Here is a 22,586-nt window from a genome sequence, read left to right as displayed (position 1 = left end):
CAAAGATTCCACAGGAGAACTGGGCCTGTTACAACTTGGAGGATAGGGTTAAAGATTAAATCATATTTCAAATCCCATGAATTCTAATTCCATCAATTCAAACATAAGCAAAGTCTTTTTTCCAATTATATCACAGGCATACATATTTGAATACAGGTACAGAAACTTGTCATTTTTATTTGGGTAACAAGAGTTTCTAAATTATGTTGAAAAATAAATCCTAATTATGACCACTCCTGTTTAAAAAAAAAAAAAAAACTTTGCACATTTCCCACAAATGATTTATGCAAAAGAGAAGAAAATACACATAGTTTTATAATATCTTAAACTTTTTTATTCCCTACCAGAGACATTGTCTTTCATTTTCTTTCAGTTTTCTACATTTTCAAGTTGCACCTGTATTTAATACTGCTGTAATCTGCTAAAGACATTAACTGATTGCTCTCCTAAGTCTAAGGATTATATAGTTTTAGTATAAATATATATCACATATTTTCGTAAAATTTTGACAAAATCGAATAAGCATGCCTTGTTTTAAGTCCATGCTCCTTCCACTGTTTATAAAATCTGATTTAAAGATCAAAAATTCTTGGTTGTCATTCTTTAGCTATTAACAGTCTTCCTTAACTGCCACTCACTTCTTTTTTACATAATAACAAGCAATAGAAAAACCAAAGAAATTATCTTAATCTTAGTTCTTCCTTTGACACTATAAAATAATGTGAACTTTGTTTTTTTTTAAATGAAACAAATACATCCAAAACTCAATACATTCAAATGAGCTGTGTCTCCTTTTAGGTTATCACCTTCAAAGGCCACAGTTCATTCTCCTAACTATGCTACCACTGCTCAAAATATCTTTAAAACTCTTTTGGGATCGCCTTCAAAGCCAGTTGCATATTCCTACTATTATCTCAAAGATTTAATTTTTGGAAACAGTAAAAAGACATTTGGTGCCAAATAATGGTTAACTATAGAACAATCAGGGCTTCCCAGGTAGTGCTAGTGGTAAAGAATCTGCCTGCTAATACAGGAGATGCAAGAGTCACGGGTTCAATCCCTAGGTCTCCAGGAAGAGCCTCTGGAGGAGGAAATGGCAACCCACTCCAGTACTCTTGCCTGGAGAATCCCATGGACAGAGGAGCCTGGCGGGTTGCAGTCCATGGGGTCGTAAAACAGTTGGACATGACTGAGCACAGCACAGCACAGCACACAGAACAAAAGTTGGATAATACTTTTTTAACAATTATGTAATCATAAAGTTAACAGTGTGTGACTTAAATTAGCTCTGAATGCAATTCTCAAAGAGTAAAACCCAAGAGGTTTTGAGCAATGGTAGATTGCTGGAATTAGGAAATAATTTTCCAGCATGATCACTATGCAGGGTAACATTCATTTAGCTGTCTATATTCTGGCATATTTGTTTAAAGTGAACATTCTGAGTTAGAATCTTTTAAAAAGGAGTATCATTCTTTAAAAACAAAATTATTCCTTTAAAGTATCACTGTCAAAGTTAAGTACTATGCAAGTTTTTTGTTAGAAACTAATTCTCTTTATCAATAAAGACTACTTTTAAAAACTTGAAAGCAAATAACCAACTTATTTACTTCCAGGCTTTTTAAAATTATTAACTGAAGAAAAATAATTTGACATTTCTAAGGTACTAAAAAACAAAACAAAAACCCCACATGTAATAAAAACACATCAAGAACCAAACTACAATTTCTGAGCTGCACTGTTTATTTTGCTGCTTGAAACCTAAGTGACAGTATGCCACTATAATTATGGGGTTTCATCTAAACCTTTACTACACTGCAGGTACAGAAATATACGGACACATTTTTGGAGAATTGACATTTTGCAAAATGCAGCAAACATTTTAATTTATACATGAGAAAAGGAAGTGTTCAAAAGGGTATGCATTTCAAGTTATTGCAGGTTATTTGTGAGAGAATTTCTGCAGGTAAAACATGTTTAAATTTAACCAACAGTAGCGTGTCAGTGTATTTAAAATCATGACAAAAATCTTCTCTCTGGTCATGTTGCCCACGACAAATTACTATGATGTTGTATGTTTTAGGGCAAGATGTCAATACAGCATAAATCCCATGGCATTTTGGTTTTCTTCTGGAGATTAAAGCTGTTTTTTTTTCTTGGGATAAATGCAGCAGCAAAACACAAACCAGTTGATCAAAAAAAGCACTTCTGCCATAACTCCAATAATTTTCAGGACACATCAACCGACAGTAGTTTTGCCATTCCCAGTTCTTTTAAGGGTTACATCTCTGCACTGTTGCCTTAAGTATGTCTGTAAAAGCTGTTCTCTGTTAAGCCAGTTTACTGACTACAGCCTGGTTGAGAGAATTTAGTTGGTTGGTCCATTTATCTAGTGCAGTATATCGGGCACCACCCCTCTTCTGATGATCCAGTTCAAGGAGCTGGTTGACTTGATCAATTCGGCCATGTATAGTGCTGGAAATAAATAAAAAATGACATGTCTACAAACCATTTTCACTAAACGTATCTTTTGGACTTTATAAAATAGTCACAATATCAATAAATGCAAAAACAAAACAAAAAAAAACCCCTGCAGTCTACATTAAATGGTTGCATTCAGCATTAACATTCATTAGCTTATTCAAACTTTAGACAGAAACCAGACTTCAGCTACCTTTCATCAATTTCACTGAAAGAACCAACAGACATATACTTACCCAATTAATCAAGAGCAAATGTAACATGAGAAGCTTTAAAAATAACATTTCTTGCCTTTAAGAAAGATACCATTTCCAAAGTAACAGATATCATATCTTATACTTCAAAAATGAAATAATACTATTCATTAAATAATTATCTAGCTGTATAGATGGGTCAGGGGCTTCCCAGGTAGCTCAGTGGTAAAGAACCCTCCTACCAATGCAGGAGACATGAGACATAGGGACACAGGTTCAATCCCTGGGTGGGGAAGATGCCCTGGAGAAGGAAATGGCAGCCCACTCTAGTATTCTTGCCTGGAGAATCCCATGGACAGAGGAGCCTGGCGGGCTACAGTCCATAGGGTCGCAAAGAGTCGGACACAACTGAAGCAACTGAGCAGGCAGGCAGATAGGGTCATACACTGAATGAGAAATCTTTTGAAAAGTCATTTAGAACTTTTTAAAGATTATGTGCTTAATATGATCAGTCATTTATAAAAAGCCATCACATACAATTTTCTCTTTCAATAGAAAACTACAGCCAAAGGGTGCTTTTTATGAAAACTTAAGAATTCAACTGCTACCTTTGCCATCATTATTCAAACTTTATGTCCTAAACATTTTGCGGAAAAAAAAATAGTCAAGTACTTACTTATCCAATATGCACTGCACCAGCAAGCTCTCCACATCAGCTACATCTATGTTTAACTCCTAAGACAAAAGACTCATTATAATTCTACTAATTAACTTTTTAGAGGACTTTATGATTCTATATAAATATTATTTTAAATTCGTTTCTATCACTTAAAAAAGAGAAAAGTTAAAACAAATTTCATTATCTGTTCAAAATACTGAGAACACAGGTCTGATAAAATTTTGCTCTGTTAACTTTAGAAGTATATTCCTACTTTAATTTTATTGTGGCTGGGGTTAACAATATACATCAGTTATGTATTTCAGCCACTACTTTCTCTCTTACAATATTACTGATGGTGAAGGAATCTTTAAAATGAAATGTAATGACTCTTTATTTCTCATTTCTTTTAACTCAATTTATATCAGGAAAACAGAAAAATTCACATTAAAAGGAAAAACCTTGAGTTATGCTATATTTTATAAAATATTGCTACCAAGAATAACTCTTTTAAATATACACTGCATTTATAAATACAAATTATAAGGAATAGAAGTACCTTAGAAATAAAAGGAATATGTATTCTTGTGTAAGGCTTAATTAATTTTATAAGCACTTGTGTTCTGATGTTTCGCAAAAGCTCTGAAAGACAAAAGTTAAAATAATACATTTATATTTACTAGTTTGTGTATCTTTATGAATCACTATGTACATCTAAATTGTATTAATTAACTGTATCATTTATCTTCTTAAAACATGTCTCTCTGTCCAGTGAGGGAATAAGCAATTTATATCTAAAAACATTTGAGTTCAACAGATGTACCACAGGATTAGAGGCTCTCTTTCACATAAGTTTTTCTTGTTTCCATCTCTCTGATTTTGCTCATGTTGTAATACTATTTGAAATATCCTCTTGCATTCTTAATTAACACTTCACTGCTCATCATTTCCTCTGTAATTTCCTCTTTCAAGAAGCTCTAATTTATACCAACTAGTCAAGTTCCTTACTTTATGCTCTCTCATAAACTAGAATACTACATTTTATAAAGTAATTCTATAATTTTTCCCAGTTCTTCATTTACAGTATCCTTTACAAAAAAAAAAAAAATAGGAGCTCAGGCACAAGGCTTCTGTATTTTTTTTATACCCACAAAATATAGTATTCGCTGTTCAAATAAGAACTTTGTCTGTTGAGTGAAAGAGAAAGGAAGGTGAGGAACAAAAGAATATTACTTCTGAAGTATTCTTTGGATTTTCTTAATGCATCTGGCATTTAAGCATTTGAATGAATTGTTCCAGTTATTAAAAACCCTCAAATAGCTCCATAACAGGTAGGAACACTGGAGGTATAAGTGGCTCTAGAACAAAGAGACAATTTTTATCTTTGTTAATTAGAACTTATTAAAAATCTCATACATTTGTTGTTACATACCTTTTCAAAATTAGTGCATCTTAGCATTATCTATAGCAGGCTGTTTCAAAGCTTCTGCTGTCAAAAATAAATCCTAAAAATTTACTTTGAACCTAAGCGTCAGTAAGAAACATGCAATAATATCTAAATCAGAAGGCAAAAGTGACAGCCTCCTTTTAAACGAAATGGACATCATGTAGAATTTAATTACATTAATAACATGAAATTACCTACTGACGTCTTTAAAACAGTTTTATAATTTTAAGGAATATTTTATTCTATGACAGCATTTAGAAACAAGTCTATATTTTGCAATAAACAGAAGAAAAATGCCTTAATTCCATGTAGGTCCATTAAGTATTGTCTGATAGTAGCAAAGAAAGTAACAGAATTCAGTCAGAAGAAGACATATACCTTCAATGTGTTCTCTTATGAAAGGATCATCCATGATGTTGCTGTGATTTGTTTTTAGAATCTTTTCAAATTCAGTGATGTCATTATTCTGATAGGCACTAACAAAAAAGAAAAGCATAAATTTTGTCAAACATGAAGAAGTCATATATTAAATCAGATAATCCAAAGAGCCTGTTTCTCAATTTTTATATGAAAAATCTAAATTACAGTTTCTGTCATGGAAATTAGAATTAAACACACACAGATCCTTCTGAAAACGAATTTTCTTTAAATGCATTTAGTTTTATAAAAGAAAGACAAATTATGTGGGGTTATATGTTATACACAGCTAATTAAAACCTCAGTCTTAGCATTGTTAAGAACTGACAAATATTTAGTAACTGTTTAATGCTTGATGCTTTTAAGTTAAATTGTGCATTTAATCTCCAAGAAACCAGGTTTCATGTATACTACTGAATGGAGGAGTCTGAATATAAGACAGTATATCCTCTCTGAAGTTTACTCATAAATTCAGCTTCCTTAATTTTTATCTTCTAGAAAGGTACCAGCAACTGCCAAAACTTCTTAAAGGGAACATTTGATTCTCAACTCTCTTTAGCCTTAAAATTCCAGTGAACTATACAGCAGAAATACTGGTGGCAGATAACTAGTGGCAAATGGGATACACACACAAAGCAGAGAGTGATGGACACTGCTGCAGAAGGTCAAAGGCTGATTTATGTTCATGATTGTCTGAGGTATCTACTACCTACTCTCTGAGGCACTATGGGGACTGCTAAAGGTGCTGAGAAGGAAGAAGCCAACCTTCTGGAAATGGCACCATTGTCTGCTTTGTATGTAACACATATCATCAGCCACTCTGCAAGCCCTCTGCTGTGCTTCCATCTGTTGGGTCGCAATGTAACTTCATGTTAGGGGCAGGTGATTCAACTGCTTCAACAGGAATTATTTTCCTCTAGTCTGCTGGCAACTGACTAGGAAGATAAAATTAGGAAGCATTACTTTTCTTACCTACCCCAAATATATTATTGTAATATACTACAGGAGGATATATTCAAATAGTGAAAACACTTGCACACACAGATATTTTAACAAAGACACATTCTTCCACTGTTTAAGTGGCTTAAAAAAGAACCTTATACAAAACATGGGACACCACGGGCTACTTCTTTTAAAATTTATTATTAAAATAAGTTTTAGAGTTCCAATACAAAGGCTTCTCTGGAGTAAATTGAGATAAGGTCTGACAAATCAGTACTTTAATCCATTTAATGCATTAACCAATTTAATCTGAACAAAATACTAATGTCCAGGGATATACTTTCCTGCAATATTTCTTTAAGAGTTTTCAAGTTAAACTTGTCACTTAGAAATTTAACCTAGTTTTTTTTGAAGTATTATGAAATTAATCTCTAACCAAATAATCTCTTAATGTGGCCAAATGTAAACAGAATAAACTGTTTGAAATAAAGACAAAGAAATTGTCTTTTGAGCTTAAACAATATAATGAAATAGGCTATAAGTATATAAAATTTACATTTAGGTGACTTGTAATTTATCACCCAACAGTACTTTCTTAAATTAAAAAAAAAAAAAAAAGACTATTAAGAGAATGTCTGGTCATCTAAATTACCTATATATATCTGAAAACAAACAAAAAAACTCAACCCTGCCTCATACCCCTAACTACACTCTTCCTGTCTTAGTGAACTCAGCTGTATAGTCTAGAACAATGGACTTGAAACCCAGTAAGTCTCTTTCCTAGTTTTCTACAAAGAAAGCACAATAAATCATAGGCTATATTTATTCCTGGTCCAAAGAAACATTTTTCTTGCTCATTGATTTCTTTTACAAAAACGTCTTCTTTTCTAGGCTTTTGCTTGGTTTTTCTTTTTTTCTTTGATGGCAGGTTTTTCAGTATTAGCCATCATTAGTCATATCTTTCTCCACAGAAGGCAACAATAAATCCTTAGGTTTCCTACCAGTATGACCCTTCTGCTGCTCCTTACATTAGGAAATTAGCTGAGGCAAAAAGTGATTTTTTTATCTTGTCAAATAAGCAAATATAAAGTAAACAAACTGTCTCACTGAAAATTCTTGACTTACGTAGACCAATTCATAATTTCATTTTGGATTAAGGCACGTAGAAACTGTAACACTGTGAAATTGTTTTAAAACCTCTATAGCTTTCTACTGAGAAACAGTATGTGTATACACACACAAAGATAATGAGAAAAAAAAGCAGTAAATACTTACAAAATCTTGTGACTAATAGAAACAGTATAATCAATGACTTCAAAAATTTTACAAACTTTCGTATACTTCAAGTCAAAATAATACGTTGAGTATTAACTGAATTCTGTAAAATTCTCTCTGCTCTCTTCTTTATTCACTGCTTTAAGGTAATTTACCTTGACTGAAATATTAAATCTTACCTTACTAAATTCGTCATTGCTAGAATTTCTGGATCGTTTTTGTAAGGTTTGGCCTGGTTAGAGAAAAAAAAACAAAACAATTAACTATGTACATGTACAAAGAAAGAATAACATTTATTTTCACAAGAGACAGCTGACAGAAATGAACAATTAGAGCACAAACATACCTCCTGTGAGTCAAATGGATTTATTCCCGATTTCATTAGCATATTTGCTAAGACTAAATATTTTAAGCAAGTGGTTCGTCTTGGACTTCCTGATTCATCATAATTCTTAAAGGCTTCAAAAAAATCAGTGTGTGCCTTTTCAAATTCACCTTCTCTCAAGTGCATTTTACCACCACATTCTGTAAAGAATAAAACAGGAGAAAAGAGGACATTTTCAGTTCTATAATAATAGAAGATTGACCACTTCATAAAAATCAAATGAAAACTATTTCAGTAGCTTCTAGTCTTTTAATTCTATAACCTGAAGAGTACTAGCTCCTGAAGTGGACAAAGGGCACATACTGAATTCTAAAAACCAAGCTCTTCATTAAACATCAGCCAAACAAGCATTTGCAAATCTTTATTCTCAGTTGAAATAGAAAGTAATTTTATCAAAATTACAATGAGGTGGACTTCCCTGGTGCTCCAAGTGGGTAGGGATCTGCCTGCCAATGCAGGGGACACGGGTATGATCCCTGGTCTGGGAAGATTCCACATGCTGCAGAGAAACTAAACCCATGCTACCACAACTACAGAGCCTGAGCTCTAGAGCCTGTAAGCTCCAACTATCGAGCCCACGTGCTACAGCTACTCAAGCCCGTGTGCTTAGAGCCTGTGCTCTGCAACAGGAGAAGCCCACGCACCACAATGAATAGTAGCCCCAGACTTGCTGCAACTAGAGAAAGCATGTGAACAGCAACAAAGACCCAGAGAAACCAAAAATCGTAAATAAAGATCAATAAGAATAATAAGAAATTTTTGAAACAAAACTACAATGAAGTACCAAACTCATACCGGTCAGAATGGCCATCAGTAAAAAGTCTACAAATAACAAATACTGTAGAAGGTGTGGAGAAAAGAGAACCCTCCTACACTGTTTTAGTCGTAAAAATAATGTAAGTTATTTTAATGTAATGTAAGTTATTACAACTAATTTAAGTTGGTATAGTCACTATGGAGAATAGTATGGAGGTTCCTCAGAAAACTGAAAATAGAATTACTATATATGATCCAGCAATACCACTCCTGGGCATGTATCTAGGCAAAACTATAATTCAAAAAGATACATGACCCCTATGTTTACAGCAGCACTATTCACAATAGCCAAGACATGGAAACAACCTAAATGTACACTGACAGATGAATGTATAAAGAAGATGTGATACATACATACAATGGAATATTAGCCATAAAAAAAGAACAAAATAATGCCATTTGCTGCAACATGGATGCAACTAGAGTTTATCATACTAAGCAAAGTAAGCCAGAAAGACAAATACCATATGATATCACTTATATAAAATAAAGCCACAAATGAACCTATCTACAAAACAGACTCACTGACATAGAGAACAGACATGTGGTTGCCAAGGAGGAGTAGGGGGGAGGGAGTCTGGGATTAATAGATGCATACTATTACATACAGAATAAACAACAAGGTTCTATCGTATAGCACAGGTAACTATAAACAATATCCTGTGATAAACCATAATGGAAAAGACTATAAAAAATATGTATATATATGTATAACTGAGTCACTTGCTATACAGCAGAAATTAACACATTGTAAATCAATAATATTTCAGTAAAAAAATCACTAAAACAGAAGGTAATTTTATATACAATTCAAGAACAGAACTTCTGATGGTGAATTTTCAATTAGTAATTTACTGATATAAATTTCAAAAAGACAAAAATTCATCCTAATTCCTTACTAAGACTAGATCATTTCATTTGACTTTACTACTTTGCCATTTATTTTCACTAAAATAGAAACAACCTTCAGAGTTAATCAGTCATAATCCAAGGACATCTTGATTATCTTCCCATAGCACTGCCCAACCTTTGCAAACCAAACTTGCCTCTGATAACTCCCATGATCAATGGATGAGGGATGGCAGACTTGATGTGAAGTGACTGTTCATAGAGTGCTTTAAGTTTTTTGTTATTTTTCTGTGCCGTGTACATTTGAATTTCCAAAGCATATATTTCTAATAACTGTGTGCCTTTTTTCAGGTCATCTTCTCCATCATCAGTCTAGGAAAACAAATAATGAAAATCCAGTCAAGACAGAATTCAGAGTCAACAGAGTGGTTTTTGAGCTAGCCTGAGAACCTTACATTTATGATACTAATTCTGTGGGAAAATGAATTACAAATTTCAACTGGCACCTAGATTACTAAGAATATGACCTTCAATGGCCAAAAAGGAACCCACATGGCCTTTGTACTTTACAGTTATTTGATAAGGAGGGTTTTTTTAATGTACCAAAGTTGCAATGTTTTGCTTTATCCAGGAGATTATTTGTAGTCTTCCCCAAATCTTCACAACCACTTTAGATGCACTGATTCAATCAAAGCACTTTGTGCCTTCAATCAAGTGCCTTCCTAGTGCCAGGTGGTCAGTCTACCTTGGGGGAAATACGAAGTTAAATAAGCCAATGTCCTGGTCTCAAAAAGTTCACAATATAGAAGACCAATATGCCACCAGATAAGTTATAATATAAATGATAATAATTCTAGCTGAAGCATCAATGAAGTTCCAAGGATGGAAGAGAAGATTAATTCTCTTGGGGGATGTCAAAGGAATAACAAAGGTGGTGACAAAGGTGAGTTTGTCTTTGAAAGATGATCAACAGCCCACAAACACAAGCTGTGAAAAACAGAATATGGTTGACAGATAATCATAAATATCAAGCACTGACATACACAAAGCCAAATATTATTTATTGGGTCTTCTAACTTAAAACTTTCCTTTAGTTATCCACTAACAAAACACAACCAGACTAAGAAATATGATATGTAAGACAATCTGTATGTTCAGATTATCATGCATTTCTCCTATGCTTTAATGTAATTTACAATCCAGATAGTATTTCCCTTATGTTACAAAATAAACCAAGCAAAAACTTCTCCAGATTTCATATTCCTTATGTATATACTGAAAGACTTTCAGTTAGAAATGCCTTCTCTACGATTTTCATTTCATGTGGAACTGAATACACAGCTGTTTATGCATCAGACTAAGCCCTCCTTAAGAATGTGTAGATAAAAAACAATCCATAACTGACTGATTTGCCTTATAAACCCAAACTATTATGAAAACATTTTCATGTTTTTTATAAAAACCAAAAAAGGTAACATTATTAAATGAAAATATGTGAAGATGATTTAGAACACTTTTCTGATCAACCTTTTCCTCATTCACAGAAATAAAATATATAATTAATAGTACATAGTATGAAAAACAATAATGTTCAAAAGATTCTCTATTGGATATGGATCTGTGTATGTGCATTTTTAAAGCTAGTTGATAAAAGTTTACATGTTTTTATACATTTAAATCATTAAAATCAACCTGCAACATGATCTTGATAAAAAAGTACATGGCACTGAAAGAGCATAAACATATTTAAAACAGCATTTCTATTTAATATTTGAACTAATATCAAGTAATTTATTGATCAAGACAAAAAACGAAATACAAAATTACAGCTCACACTTAAAAGTTACAGAGGTGTACTATGGCTACACAAGTTTATAATTTAAATGAAAAACCCAGTACCTCCATCTCCCTAGTCACAGTTAGGCGCTTGATGACATGTAGCTGATGCAACCACATTGGAAAGCACAGATAAAATGCTTCTAACATCACATGAAGTTCTACAGGACAGTGTTGTTACAGAGGATTCATACACGAAAACTAAGAGTACAAAATATCTTTAAAATGTATGTCTACAACATCCTTTCTGATTTTCATAGGGTGTATAACTAAATATGAAATGCTTATTATTCTTAATATTAATGACTGGTCTGTTTATTGATACTTATGCCTCATTCTTCAAAAATAAGGACTGAAATTATGATTAACAGAGGAAGTAATGTAATAGTCAGAAAAAATTAGCTTTCTGGTAACTTATTTTCCAAATTTTATTTTTGCGATGATGCTTGAAAATATCCCTAAGCAATGTTTCCAATATAATTTTTTCTTATGAAGAAATAGTACAAAAAAAATAAAAGAAAAGCTACCTGGCAGGACTGATGTAACTGGCGTAAAATTTTTTGAAGTTTTCCATATTCCTCTCGTTCTAAATATAATTTCCCCAGCTGTAAAAAAATAAACTTATTAGAATTAAAAGATTTCAACAGGAGAAGGTATATCTTTAGAGTTTATCAAGGATGCCCACCCACTCTTCAAAAGAAAAAAAAGTAATTATTACTGTTACCTTTGTGTTTGTCTTAAACCACAGTCTGTCATTCTTAGCATCTTTCAAAGCTTCCAGTGTTGTTTCATAGAATTCCTGCAGTAAATCCATCTGACATAAAAAATCAGAATTCTATAATTGTAAACAGCAAATTTGTACCTGTTAATAAAGTTAATTTGAGCAAACCAAAAGTGCATCTTTGAACTTTAATATACATAAGATACACTAGCTGTATCTTAACTGAATGTCTGTGACAGTCCACAAAATTAACAAAACCTTAGCAAAAGTACAGACCAAATTTACAAAAAGTGCCAACATGTGTTTTTATACATTTAAAATAAAACCCAGAAAATGTCTAATGCTCTAATAGTATAGGTTTGTCCTTTCAAATCTAATAACTCATTTTATGTTAGCAAAGGAAATGGCAAGCACAAGAATTGTGTGCGTGCTCAGTTGCTCAGTAGTGTCCAACTCTGAGACTCCACTGTTTATTATGAATGGATGTATCTTATGCACTCAACTCTTATTTGGGAACTACTATGTGGCAAACCGGAGAAGGCAATGGCACCCTACTCCAGTACTCTTGCCTGGAGAATCCCAGGGACGGGGGAGCATGGTGGGCTGCCGTCTACGGGGTTGCACAGAGTCGACTTGGCAGAAGCAGCAGAAGCATGTGGCAAACACTAAGTAAGCTGCTAAAGAAGCAAACGATTAGCCTCTTTCCTCAAAATTCTTCTATAAATGTGACTAATCAATTAACTGGACTACAAATTTTTAAGTTACTGATAAACTGCTGGAGTTGAGGGGAGGGAAAAGTTAAGCACAATTTTAGCTTTGTCTAACACCATCAGTTCACTGTCTGAATATGACTTTTTTAATGGAAATTGCCATTTGTTTTGCATTATGATAAGCTCCTCTGTCCCCTCCTCCCACTTCTGGCTCTACCTTTGTGTGAATACCTGATTCTCCACATATTTAACAGGATCAGGGGGTAAGAGGGCATGGCAACAGGTGAGTCTGATACTTTCAGTAAAGGCTGCCTATTTATTCATGACTGTCGACTGCACAGTCAGTAAGTGCTGTGCAACTAATATCTATACTTACTTTCAAAAGACAAAAAGCTTACATATAACAGCATGAAGCAACACACAATCTTGCTGAAAATTACTTAGTTCTGCCCCCCACCATCTGACATAATATTTAAAAATAACATACAAAAAATATTATGATGTGACGTGTTTGTAAAACTCAGGAAACATTTTTCCACTTAAGAAAAGCCCCAATATATTGGGAAGCCCTGAATTAGTGCCATGAAGTGTTAATGTTCTAAACGTAATTTTATCTTCCTCTATTTCCATTACATATATTTTAGATATAAAAATGATAAACTTCAAGAAATAAAAATGACATTTAGTAGAAAAGACAGAATGAAAGACTAGTTCTGAGGTGAACATTTTTTGAGTATGAAAAGTATCAAATGTTCTGAGAAATGCTAAGTGATACAGAAAATACTTCTTGTGCTCAAATATCATGGCATAGTAAAGCTGAAACTTAGGACTATGTTGCTTAGAAGAATATGAACAAATAATCCAATTGAAATTATTTTAGCAATAAACTAAAATCATCATTGCTTTTCTTAATAATCAAAAACTAAAATAATGAAAGCACTATCATTTCTCATGTCCACTGTAGTATCATCATTAGCCCTTTCTTTCATCATCCACCTATCCTTTGTAGAAGCATTTATTGATTACCTAATGAGTTATGCCAACTACTAATTGCAATGAATATAGATTCTCCTCCCAAGGATCTCCGTCTAATCAGATCTACACAAAGAACCTATGACTCACTGATAGGTTATTAACTGTTCAAGAAGGCTAGCTGAAGTGCTGATGATGTTTATTAGAAACTGCATGGGAGTCTACTATAAGCCTGTAAAACCTGTGTGCAGATTATGTCAGTATCTGAAGATATTATCTGAAGAGATAAAGCTTGGGTTATTCCCTTTTAATACTATATACTATCCTGTAACCATGAAAACAGCATACTAAAATTAAAACTAGCATAACTGCTTAAATAGAACTTCTAGGCCTTAAAAACAAAAAACAAAGCTCTTAAGTTTAAACATACTGATAAATACCAAGAAGCAAAAACAGACTCTAACCTGCTTAGAAGTAGAGATATAATCAAGAATAGAATTAATGGATTTTTCAGAATAATTTCTTGTGACAGCACTCCGAATATAGGTCAATAGTTGTTTATATCTGTTCATCATTTCTGGAAAGTTTGTCTGTGAGGGAAGAAAAATGCATTACTAGGTACATATTTACTTACTGAGATATGTACATATGATTAAGATTATAGAAATACCTATTATTACCTAATTAAAAAACAATAGTTTTTCAATAATAGAGGAACTATATGACAGAAACACTACATTTTAGCTTAAATTTGAAATTACTACTCAGTAAATGAATTAAATTTATGATGTTAGCCTTTGAAAAAGTATAATTTATAGATTTTCCAAATTTCAGATATTGTTCCTCACTGCACAATAAACATATTTATTTAAATCATAAAAACTACTAAAATATTCATAGACCAAAAAAATAAGACCAACTTTTAAAATATTCTTCCCTGAAAATTTACTCCTTCATCAGGAAGCTCTCTAACATAGTTATGCATTTCTTCTCTCCCTATTATTGGTAAGCTCTTATAGTAAAATGTGAAAGGAAAAAAAATTCCTTCAAGCCCAGGTACTCATCCCACTCTCAAGAAAAGTCCTCCCCACTTCTAAAAGGGGGAAAATACTCCCACCCAAGGCCCTACTAAATAGTGGATGTAGCTACTGCTGCTATTCTTTGCAGGACTATTTGCATAACTGTAGTTACTCCAGGAAACATGAAAGACCTGAGGAAATGAAGGACTATTAGTAAAATTTCCAGCATTAAATATTTTGGCAGAGGGTCTATCATTCCTCAGAGCATATAAGTTATAGAAAATCTTGTATACTATGCAGAATTTTTAAAAGATTTTGTTGATGTGGACCATTTTAAAGTCTTTATTGAATTTGTTACAACATTGCTTCTGTTTGTTTGTTTGGTTTTTGGGCTGCGAGGCATGGGGATATTATTTCCCCCATTGAATTTGCAGTCCCTGCATTGGAAGTACAAGTCTTAACCACTGGACCACCAGGAAGGAACCCCATGTAGAATTTTTAAAACTTAGTATAACTATAGTCACAAATGAAAATTAGGCTAAATATGTAAACATATCAACAGAATTATTTCAGGAAAGCAGGTATGACATTTTGTTGCCATGAGGTTTTTAAGTAAAGAATTTCATTATCAGTTTAATTCCTCTCAAAACAAATCTTACCAACTTGAAGTTAATCTTAATCATTTGTTTCAGTGCTTTAAATCCCCATTCTCCTTTTTCACCTTCAAGTTCCAAAACCTATAAAAAAAGAATTTAGTATAATTTAATATTGTTATTTTCTAGTAACACCCAATATTTAAGTTGTAAATTAATTTTACATCATATGCATGAAAAACAAGTGCCCTAAAAACTCTATTTTTCAAAGCCATTTTTAAAAGGTTTAAGAAACCAGTCTTAAATGCTAATGAAAGGACAAGTGAGCTTATTTTGAAGTTTCTTCATCAAAAGATTAAATAAGAACTACTTCTTGATTATTATACAGTCCCAGAAGTACCTGTTACTTCACTGGTTAAGAATAACCCAAAAGTTTATCAGTAGGAAAGAAATCACATATTTTATAATGAAACCACATCTATGTGAAGGACCACGATCGCAGGGATAACTACTGACCAGCACATTCACTGATTCTCTTTCTGCCAGAACTGTACAAGCTTTTCGGGACAATGGTCCTGTTCTATAGATAACTTGATTGGAAAAAACAAAAGGATAGCCCTTTTGAAATATTTGCTTATATTGCATAATGCAAACTCCTTTTACAGGATTATCACTAAATATCCAAACATACTTCTGAGATAAAATCATTTACAATTTACTTAAGACATTATTTAGAAAAACACAAAACACAGAATCAACAAGAAAAAATATGAACCTTTTGGAAACTGCTTAATGCTGCTTTTGGGTCATCTTCTTTTAATGCTTTGGAATTATAGTACTGATTTTCCAAATCCACATTTGGCTCAGAGTTACTATCTTCAGAGTATTCCTGTGTGTTAGAAAGAGATATTAAAATGAGAGAAACAAAAAAGAAAAGAAACCCACACACTGCTAAAATGTGAATACTGTTAAGAGAAAAACTACATATTTATAAGGAAAAAAAACCACAATTTAAATATATGGTAGAAATTCCACTGAAATTAACCATTATTGAAATAACAAGGGGAAAAGCCAAAATCAAGTGGTTAGCAGAATACAGTAGTCCCCCTTACCCAGGGTTTCATTTTCTGTGATTTCAGTTGAGTATCAGTTGAGGTCTGGAAACTGGGAAATTCCAGAAATAATCAATCAAAAAGTTTTAAACTGCAAGTCATTCTGAGTAGCATGAACAAATCTCAATGAAATCTCCTCTCCACCCCCTCCATCCCACCTCGAATGAGAATCATCCCTTTGTCCGGCATATCCCACCTGTGAGTCACTAAACAGCAGGCTCAGTTATCAGATCCACTATTGTGGTATCACAGTGCTTGTGTTCAAGTTACCCTTATTGTACTTAATAATGGCTCCAAAGTTCAAAAACAGTGATGCTAGAAATTCAGATATGCCAAAGAAAGGCCCTAATGTGCACCTTTTAATTGAAAAAGTAAAAGTCCTCAGTAAGAAAAAAATGTATGCTGAGGTTGATAAGATCCATGGTAATAACAAATCTTCTACCTGTGAAACTGAAGGAAAAAGAAATTTGTGCTAGTTCTGCTGTTGCAAAAGTTATGGCTAAGGTGTGTGAAAAGTACTTAGGGAAGGTGGAAAAGGCATTAAATTTGTGGCTGAAAGACATAAACAGAAAACATGTTCTGACTGAAAGCAAAGTATTAGAAAACACTGAGCCTATACAAAGACTATGATCATGGCATCTGGTCCCATCACTTCATGGGAAATATATGGGGAACAGAGGAAACAGTGACAGACTTCATTTTCTTCGACCCCAAAATCACTGTAGATGGTAACTGCAGCCATGAAAGTAAAAGACGTTTGCTCCTTGGAAGAAAAGTTATGACCAACCTAGACAGCATATTAAAAAGCAGAGACATTACTTTCCCAACAAAGGTCCGTCTAGTCAAAGCTATGGTTTTTCCAGTAGTCTCATGTACGGATGTGAGAGTTGGACTATAAAGAAAGCTGAGTGCCGGAGAATTGATGCTTTTGAACTGTGGTGCTGGAGAAGACTCTTAGAGTCCTGTGGACTGCAAGGAGATCCAACTAGTCCATCTTAAAGGAAACCAGTCTTGAATATTCATTGGAAGGACTGATGTTGAAGCTGAAACTCCAATACTTTGGCCACCTCATGCAAAGAGCTGACTCACTGGAAAAGACCTTGATGCTGGGAAAGACTGAAGGTGGGAAGAGAAGGGGATGACAGAGGATGAGGTGGTTGGATGGCCTCACCAACTCAATGGACATGAGTTTGAGTAAACTCCAGAGTTGGTGATGGACAGGGAGGCCTGGCATGCTACAGTCCATGGGGTCTCAAAAATTCGAACACAACTGAGTAATTGAACTGAACTGATACAAAGACATCAGCAAAGGGTTCCCTGGAATGAGTGACACCAAGCCATTTTCTCCAAGTAAGGGATGGTTACACAGATTCAGAAATAGGTTTGTACTGAAAGATACAGAATCAACACAAAAGCAAATTGTAAATACTAATTATTAGTAGTATTACTTATTATTAAATGTTAGTTATTTTACCTTTAGTTTCATAATTTAGTTTTTGCTATTCCCCAAGTCTAAATTTTATTATTCTAACACAGCCTAACTACCTAGGATGGTGAGCTATATAAAGCAGAGTAATCTATTGCTAAGTAAAGCTATATGTTAATAAAAATATTTGCTTTATGTGTACTTCACATTACTCAATAGTTGTTTAGTTATATTACTATACTTTAGCTAGTCTTGTAACATCAAAATAAGTAAAACAAAATTAATTTATATTATAGTTTTATATGGCTTTTCATTACATAAATTCAGTTCCTAGTTATGAAACAATAAAGCAGAAAGAAAAATTGAAGTAACACCATTTTGTGGAGAAGTAGAAATAAGAGTTTAAAGTATTTTCAGGATATTCAACTTAGTGATGAGGATTATAAAATATACATAAATTAGTGTAATAAAACTATTATTTTAGGAAGAGAGAAGATTTCCTTCAGCTATAAGTCATTACAAAGGGTAAGTTTATGTGAAATTCAGAATTGTGCCTGAAAGCAAACACAAAAAAGATAAGAATAGTATTATAGTTATTTCTAAATCCAAATACAGTTAAATTTTGGGGGGCACAATTTATGAAAAATTCTGTATTGTCTCATAAAGGCATATGAAAGAAAAAAGATATAAGAGTGAAGTGTTAGAAAGCTCAAAAATATGTAAACACAAGATGAATTTTTCCTATGACCAGCAGATGGAAGGAGATGTTTGATGTTAGCATACAATCAGTTTTATTTGACCACCATGGCTTTGTAATGTGCGCCCTCTGGAGGGTAATTATTTCCTCATGTAAGGATACTTTCTGGGAAGCACTGGCACTCAGTCTCACAAATTTAAGATCAGTAATTGAGTTTTGCTCCACATATTAAATTCTTTGGAACACTTGTCTTACAGATAAGGTCAAATTCTGAGTAATGAGTAAAGTTCATAGTCATTCATTCACTTCTTCACTCTGAATTCAGGTTTGGCTATAATAAAATTGATTAAAAAAGAAATTAATAAATAATGAACAAGCCAAGTGGACACATCAAATCATGTTGTGATAGTGATGGCTTCTGAGCCAGGCTTTGAAAGCTAAATGGGAGTTTGCATGCCAGACAAAAAAGAGAAAGGGGAAAAGAGGAAGAGCAGACACAAAACTGTAACACGAAGTACTGAACAGCTAGAAACAGTCACACTGCTGGAACATAAAAAGTCCTTATTGATTCTACCTTGAACGTGCCATTTCTTTTTCTTTCTACCTCTCTTCACCTCGTTAACCACTGCATGTCATTACAGCTTAAGCATCATCTACCTCCTCAGGGAAGATGTGGAGTAAATAATCCTAGCTAAAAAACCTACTCACATACTCTACACCTTTGGAAATCAGTTCTTCTCTAGTAACTGTTCAATAATACACAGGAATAGCTAGAACCAGAGAATCACTTTTCCGCAACCTAAATCTTCAGAATGCACTCTTAGCCAACAGATTAGGGGAAAAAATAAAAATGGCCCAGGACCTAAGAGCTAAGCAGAAAGCTGAGAGGTAAACGTGAGTAGGACATGGAGTTGCCAGAAAGTTAACTTCAACTACTGAACTGATTATAACACTGTTGAAGAAAGGAATCTTTACATTTCCTACCAAGTCTGAAGGCCTCCTGTAGTTCAAGACTGACTACCTGCAACTTCTGGCACCGACTGGCTCCAGATTAATGCTATTTCTAAACTCTATACGAACTCCTCTGAATCACTACGATTGAGATAAGACTTAATCAGCCTTCAACATTTTGTGAATACGTTCTTTCAGTTTTTCACATTATATGGATTGAGAAGTGAAATGTATACTATTTTTTGCACAACTGCAATTCATTTCTTAAGTGTTGCTGCTGGAATGGATAAATACATGAGAATTGGCACAACTGATATGTTACTAATTTCCTTCTTATAATTAGGTTATGATCTGCAACACCATGTTGCAGCCTCCGTGACACCACTAACCTGTCATTTGCAGCTCAGTAAATCACATACCTCAATACGAACTGAACTACAGCAAACTAGTTACCACACTGGCATGATTTTTAAACTGAAGATATTTTGAGAAGTCTTTAGAATAATTCTGTTCTATAGAGTATCTATTGTATATTATTTATGTCTATTACCCAGCGTCCGAGGTCAGGGGCGGCGGCCGGCGGCCTGGAGCAGATACCCCACGCCCCAAGCCCGAGGCCAGGGGCGGCGGGCAGGAGGAGCAACCCCACGCCCAATGCCAGGGGCGGTGGCTGGGAGGACCAACACCACATCCAACGAGCCGTGGCTGCGTGGGCACAGGAGGGCCTAGAGGAGCTATCCCACATTGAAGGTCAGGAAGGGCGGCGGTGAGGAGATACCCCTCGTCCAAGGTAAGGAGCAAAGGCTGCACTTTGCTGGAGCAGCCGTGAAGAGATACCCCACGCCCAAGGCAAGAGAAATCCAAGTAAGATGGTAGGGGTTACAAGAGGGCATCAGAGGGCAAACACACTGAAACCATACTCACAGAAAATTAGTCAATCTAATCACACTAGGACCACAGCCTTGTCTAACTCAATGAAACTAAGCCATGCCTGTGGGGCAACCCAAGATGGGTGGGTCATGATGGAGAGATCTGACAGAATGTGGTCCACTGGAGAAGGGAATGGCAAACCACTTCAGTATTCTTGCCTTGAGAACCCCATGAACAGTATGAAAAGGCACAATGATAGGATACTAAAAGAGAAACGCCCCAGGTCAGTAGGTGCCCAATATGCTACTGGAGACCAGTGGAGAAATAACTCCAGAAAGAATGAAGGGATGGAGCCAAAGCAAAAACAATACCAGGATGTGACTGGTGATAGAAGCAAAGTCTGATGCGGTAAAGAGCAATATTGCATAGGAACCTGGAATGTCAGGTCCATGAATTAAGGCAAATTGGAAGTGGTCAAACAAGAGATGGCAAGAGTGAATGTCAACATTCTAGGAATCAGCAAACTGAAATGGACTGGAATGGGTGAATTTAACTCAGATGACCATTATATCTACTACTGCGGGCAGGAATCCCTCAGAAGAAATGGAGTGGCCATCATGGTCAACAAGAGTCCGAAATGCAGTACTTGGATGCAATCTCAAAAACGACAGAATGATCTCTGTTCGTTTCCAAGGCAAACCATTCAATATCACAGTAATCCAAGTCTATGCCCCAACCAGTAATGCTGAAGAAGCTGAAGGTGAACAGTTCTATGAAGACCTACAAGACGTTTTAGAACTAACACCCAAAAATGGAGAAGCTCTATATAGTCAGCAAAAACAAGACCAGGAGCTGACTGTGGCTCAGACCATGAACTCCTTATTGCCAAATTCAGACTGAAATTGAAGAAAGTAGGGAAAACCACTAGACCATTCAGGTATGATCTAAACCAAATCCCTTATGATTATACAGTGGAAGTGAGAAATAGATTTAAGGGCCTAGATCTGATAGATAAGAGTGCCTGATGAACTATGGAATGAGGTTCGTGACATTGTACAGGAGACAGGGATCAAGACCATCCCCATGGAAAAGAAATGCAAAAAAGCAAAATGGCTGTCTGGGGAGGCCTTACAAATAGCTGTGAAAAGAAGAGAAGCGAAAAGCAAAGGAGAAAAGGAAAGATATAAACATCTGAATGCAGAGTTCCAAAGAATAGCAAGAAGAGATAAGAAAGCCTTCTTCAGCAATCAATGCAAAGAAATAGAGGAAAACAACAGAATGGGAAAGACTAGGGATCTCTTCAAGAAAATCAGAGATACCAAAGGAACATTTCATGCAAAGATGGGCTCGATAAAGGACAGAAATGGTATGGTCCTAACAGAAGCAGAAGATACTAAGAAGAGACGGCAGGAATACACAGAAGAACTGTACAAAAAAGATCTTCACGACCCAGATAATCATGATGGTGTGATCACTGACCTAGAGCCAGACATCCTGGAATGTGAAGTCAAGGGGCCTTAGGAAGCATCACTATGAACAAAGCTAGTGGAGGTGATGGAATTCCAGTGGAGCTATTCCAAATCCTGAAAGATGATGCTGTGAAAGTGCTGCACTCAATATGCCAGCAAATTTGGAAAACTCAGCAGTGGCCACAGGACTGGAAAAGGTCGGTTTTCATTCCAATCCCAAAGAAAGGCAATGCCAAAGAATGCTCAAACTACCGCACAATTGCACTCATCTCACAGAGCAATGGCACCCCACTCCAGTACTGTTGTCTGGAAAATCCCATGGATGGAGGAGCCTGGTAGGCTGTAGTCCACGGGGTCGCTAAGAGTCAGACATGACTGTGACTTCACTTTCATTTTCCACTTTCATGCACTGGAGAAGGAAATGGCAACCCACTCCAGTGTTCTTGCCTGGAGAATCCCATGGACGGAGAAGCCTGGTAGGCTGCAGTCCATGGGGTCGCAAAGAGTTGGACATGACTGAAGCGACTTGGCAGCAGCAGCAGCACACGCTAGTAAACTAATGCTCAAAAATCTCCAAGCCAGGCTTCAGCAATATGTGAACTGTGAACTTCCTGATGTTCAAGCTGGTTTTAGAAAAGGCAGAGGAACCAGAGATCAAATTGCCAACATCCGCTGGATCATGGAAAAAGCAAGAGAGTTCCAGAAAAACATCTATTTCTGCTTTCTTGACTATGCCAAAGCCTTTGACT

At 35.0% G+C, this 22,586-nt stretch overlaps 1 protein-coding gene across 2 annotated transcripts in view; it reads right to left on the bottom strand.

The window, feature by feature from the left end:
• Nucleotides 1–311: 311 nt before the first annotated feature.
• Nucleotides 312–22,586, bottom strand: part of COPS2 (COP9 signalosome subunit 2) — a 32,484-nt gene continuing 10,209 nt past the window's right edge. Inside the window, exons 2-13 of one of the 2 annotated variants that reach the window (XM_010839521.1) lie at nucleotides 16,088–16,201; nucleotides 15,379–15,456; nucleotides 14,165–14,290; nucleotides 12,022–12,132; nucleotides 11,825–11,902; nucleotides 9,659–9,833; nucleotides 7,758–7,936; nucleotides 7,591–7,643; nucleotides 5,156–5,253; nucleotides 3,890–3,972; nucleotides 3,349–3,407; nucleotides 312–2,472 (exon numbers count right to left, since the gene is read on the bottom strand). In XM_010839521.1, the coding sequence (XP_010837823.1) occupies nucleotides 2,328–2,472; nucleotides 3,349–3,407; nucleotides 3,890–3,972; nucleotides 5,156–5,253; nucleotides 7,591–7,643; nucleotides 7,758–7,936; nucleotides 9,659–9,833; nucleotides 11,825–11,902; nucleotides 12,022–12,132; nucleotides 14,165–14,290; nucleotides 15,379–15,456; nucleotides 16,088–16,201 (1,299 nt within the window). In that variant the 3' untranslated portion in view covers nucleotides 312–2,327. The remainder of the gene's footprint in view (nucleotides 2,473–3,348; nucleotides 3,408–3,889; nucleotides 3,973–5,155; nucleotides 5,254–7,590; nucleotides 7,644–7,757; nucleotides 7,937–9,658; nucleotides 9,834–11,824; nucleotides 11,903–12,021; nucleotides 12,133–14,164; nucleotides 14,291–15,378; nucleotides 15,457–16,087; nucleotides 16,202–22,586) is intronic. The other variant, XM_010839522.1, reaches the window with a different exon arrangement.

This window comes from Bison bison, unplaced genomic scaffold, assembly GCF_000754665.1.
Source record: "Bison bison bison isolate TAMUID 2011002044 unplaced genomic scaffold, Bison_UMD1.0 scf7180017864118, whole genome shotgun sequence".
NCBI classification, from domain to species: domain Eukaryota; kingdom Metazoa; phylum Chordata; class Mammalia; order Artiodactyla; family Bovidae; genus Bison; species Bison bison.
The sequence above is the reverse complement of the archived record's forward strand: the minus strand, read 5'-3'. Positions and strand labels throughout refer to the sequence as shown.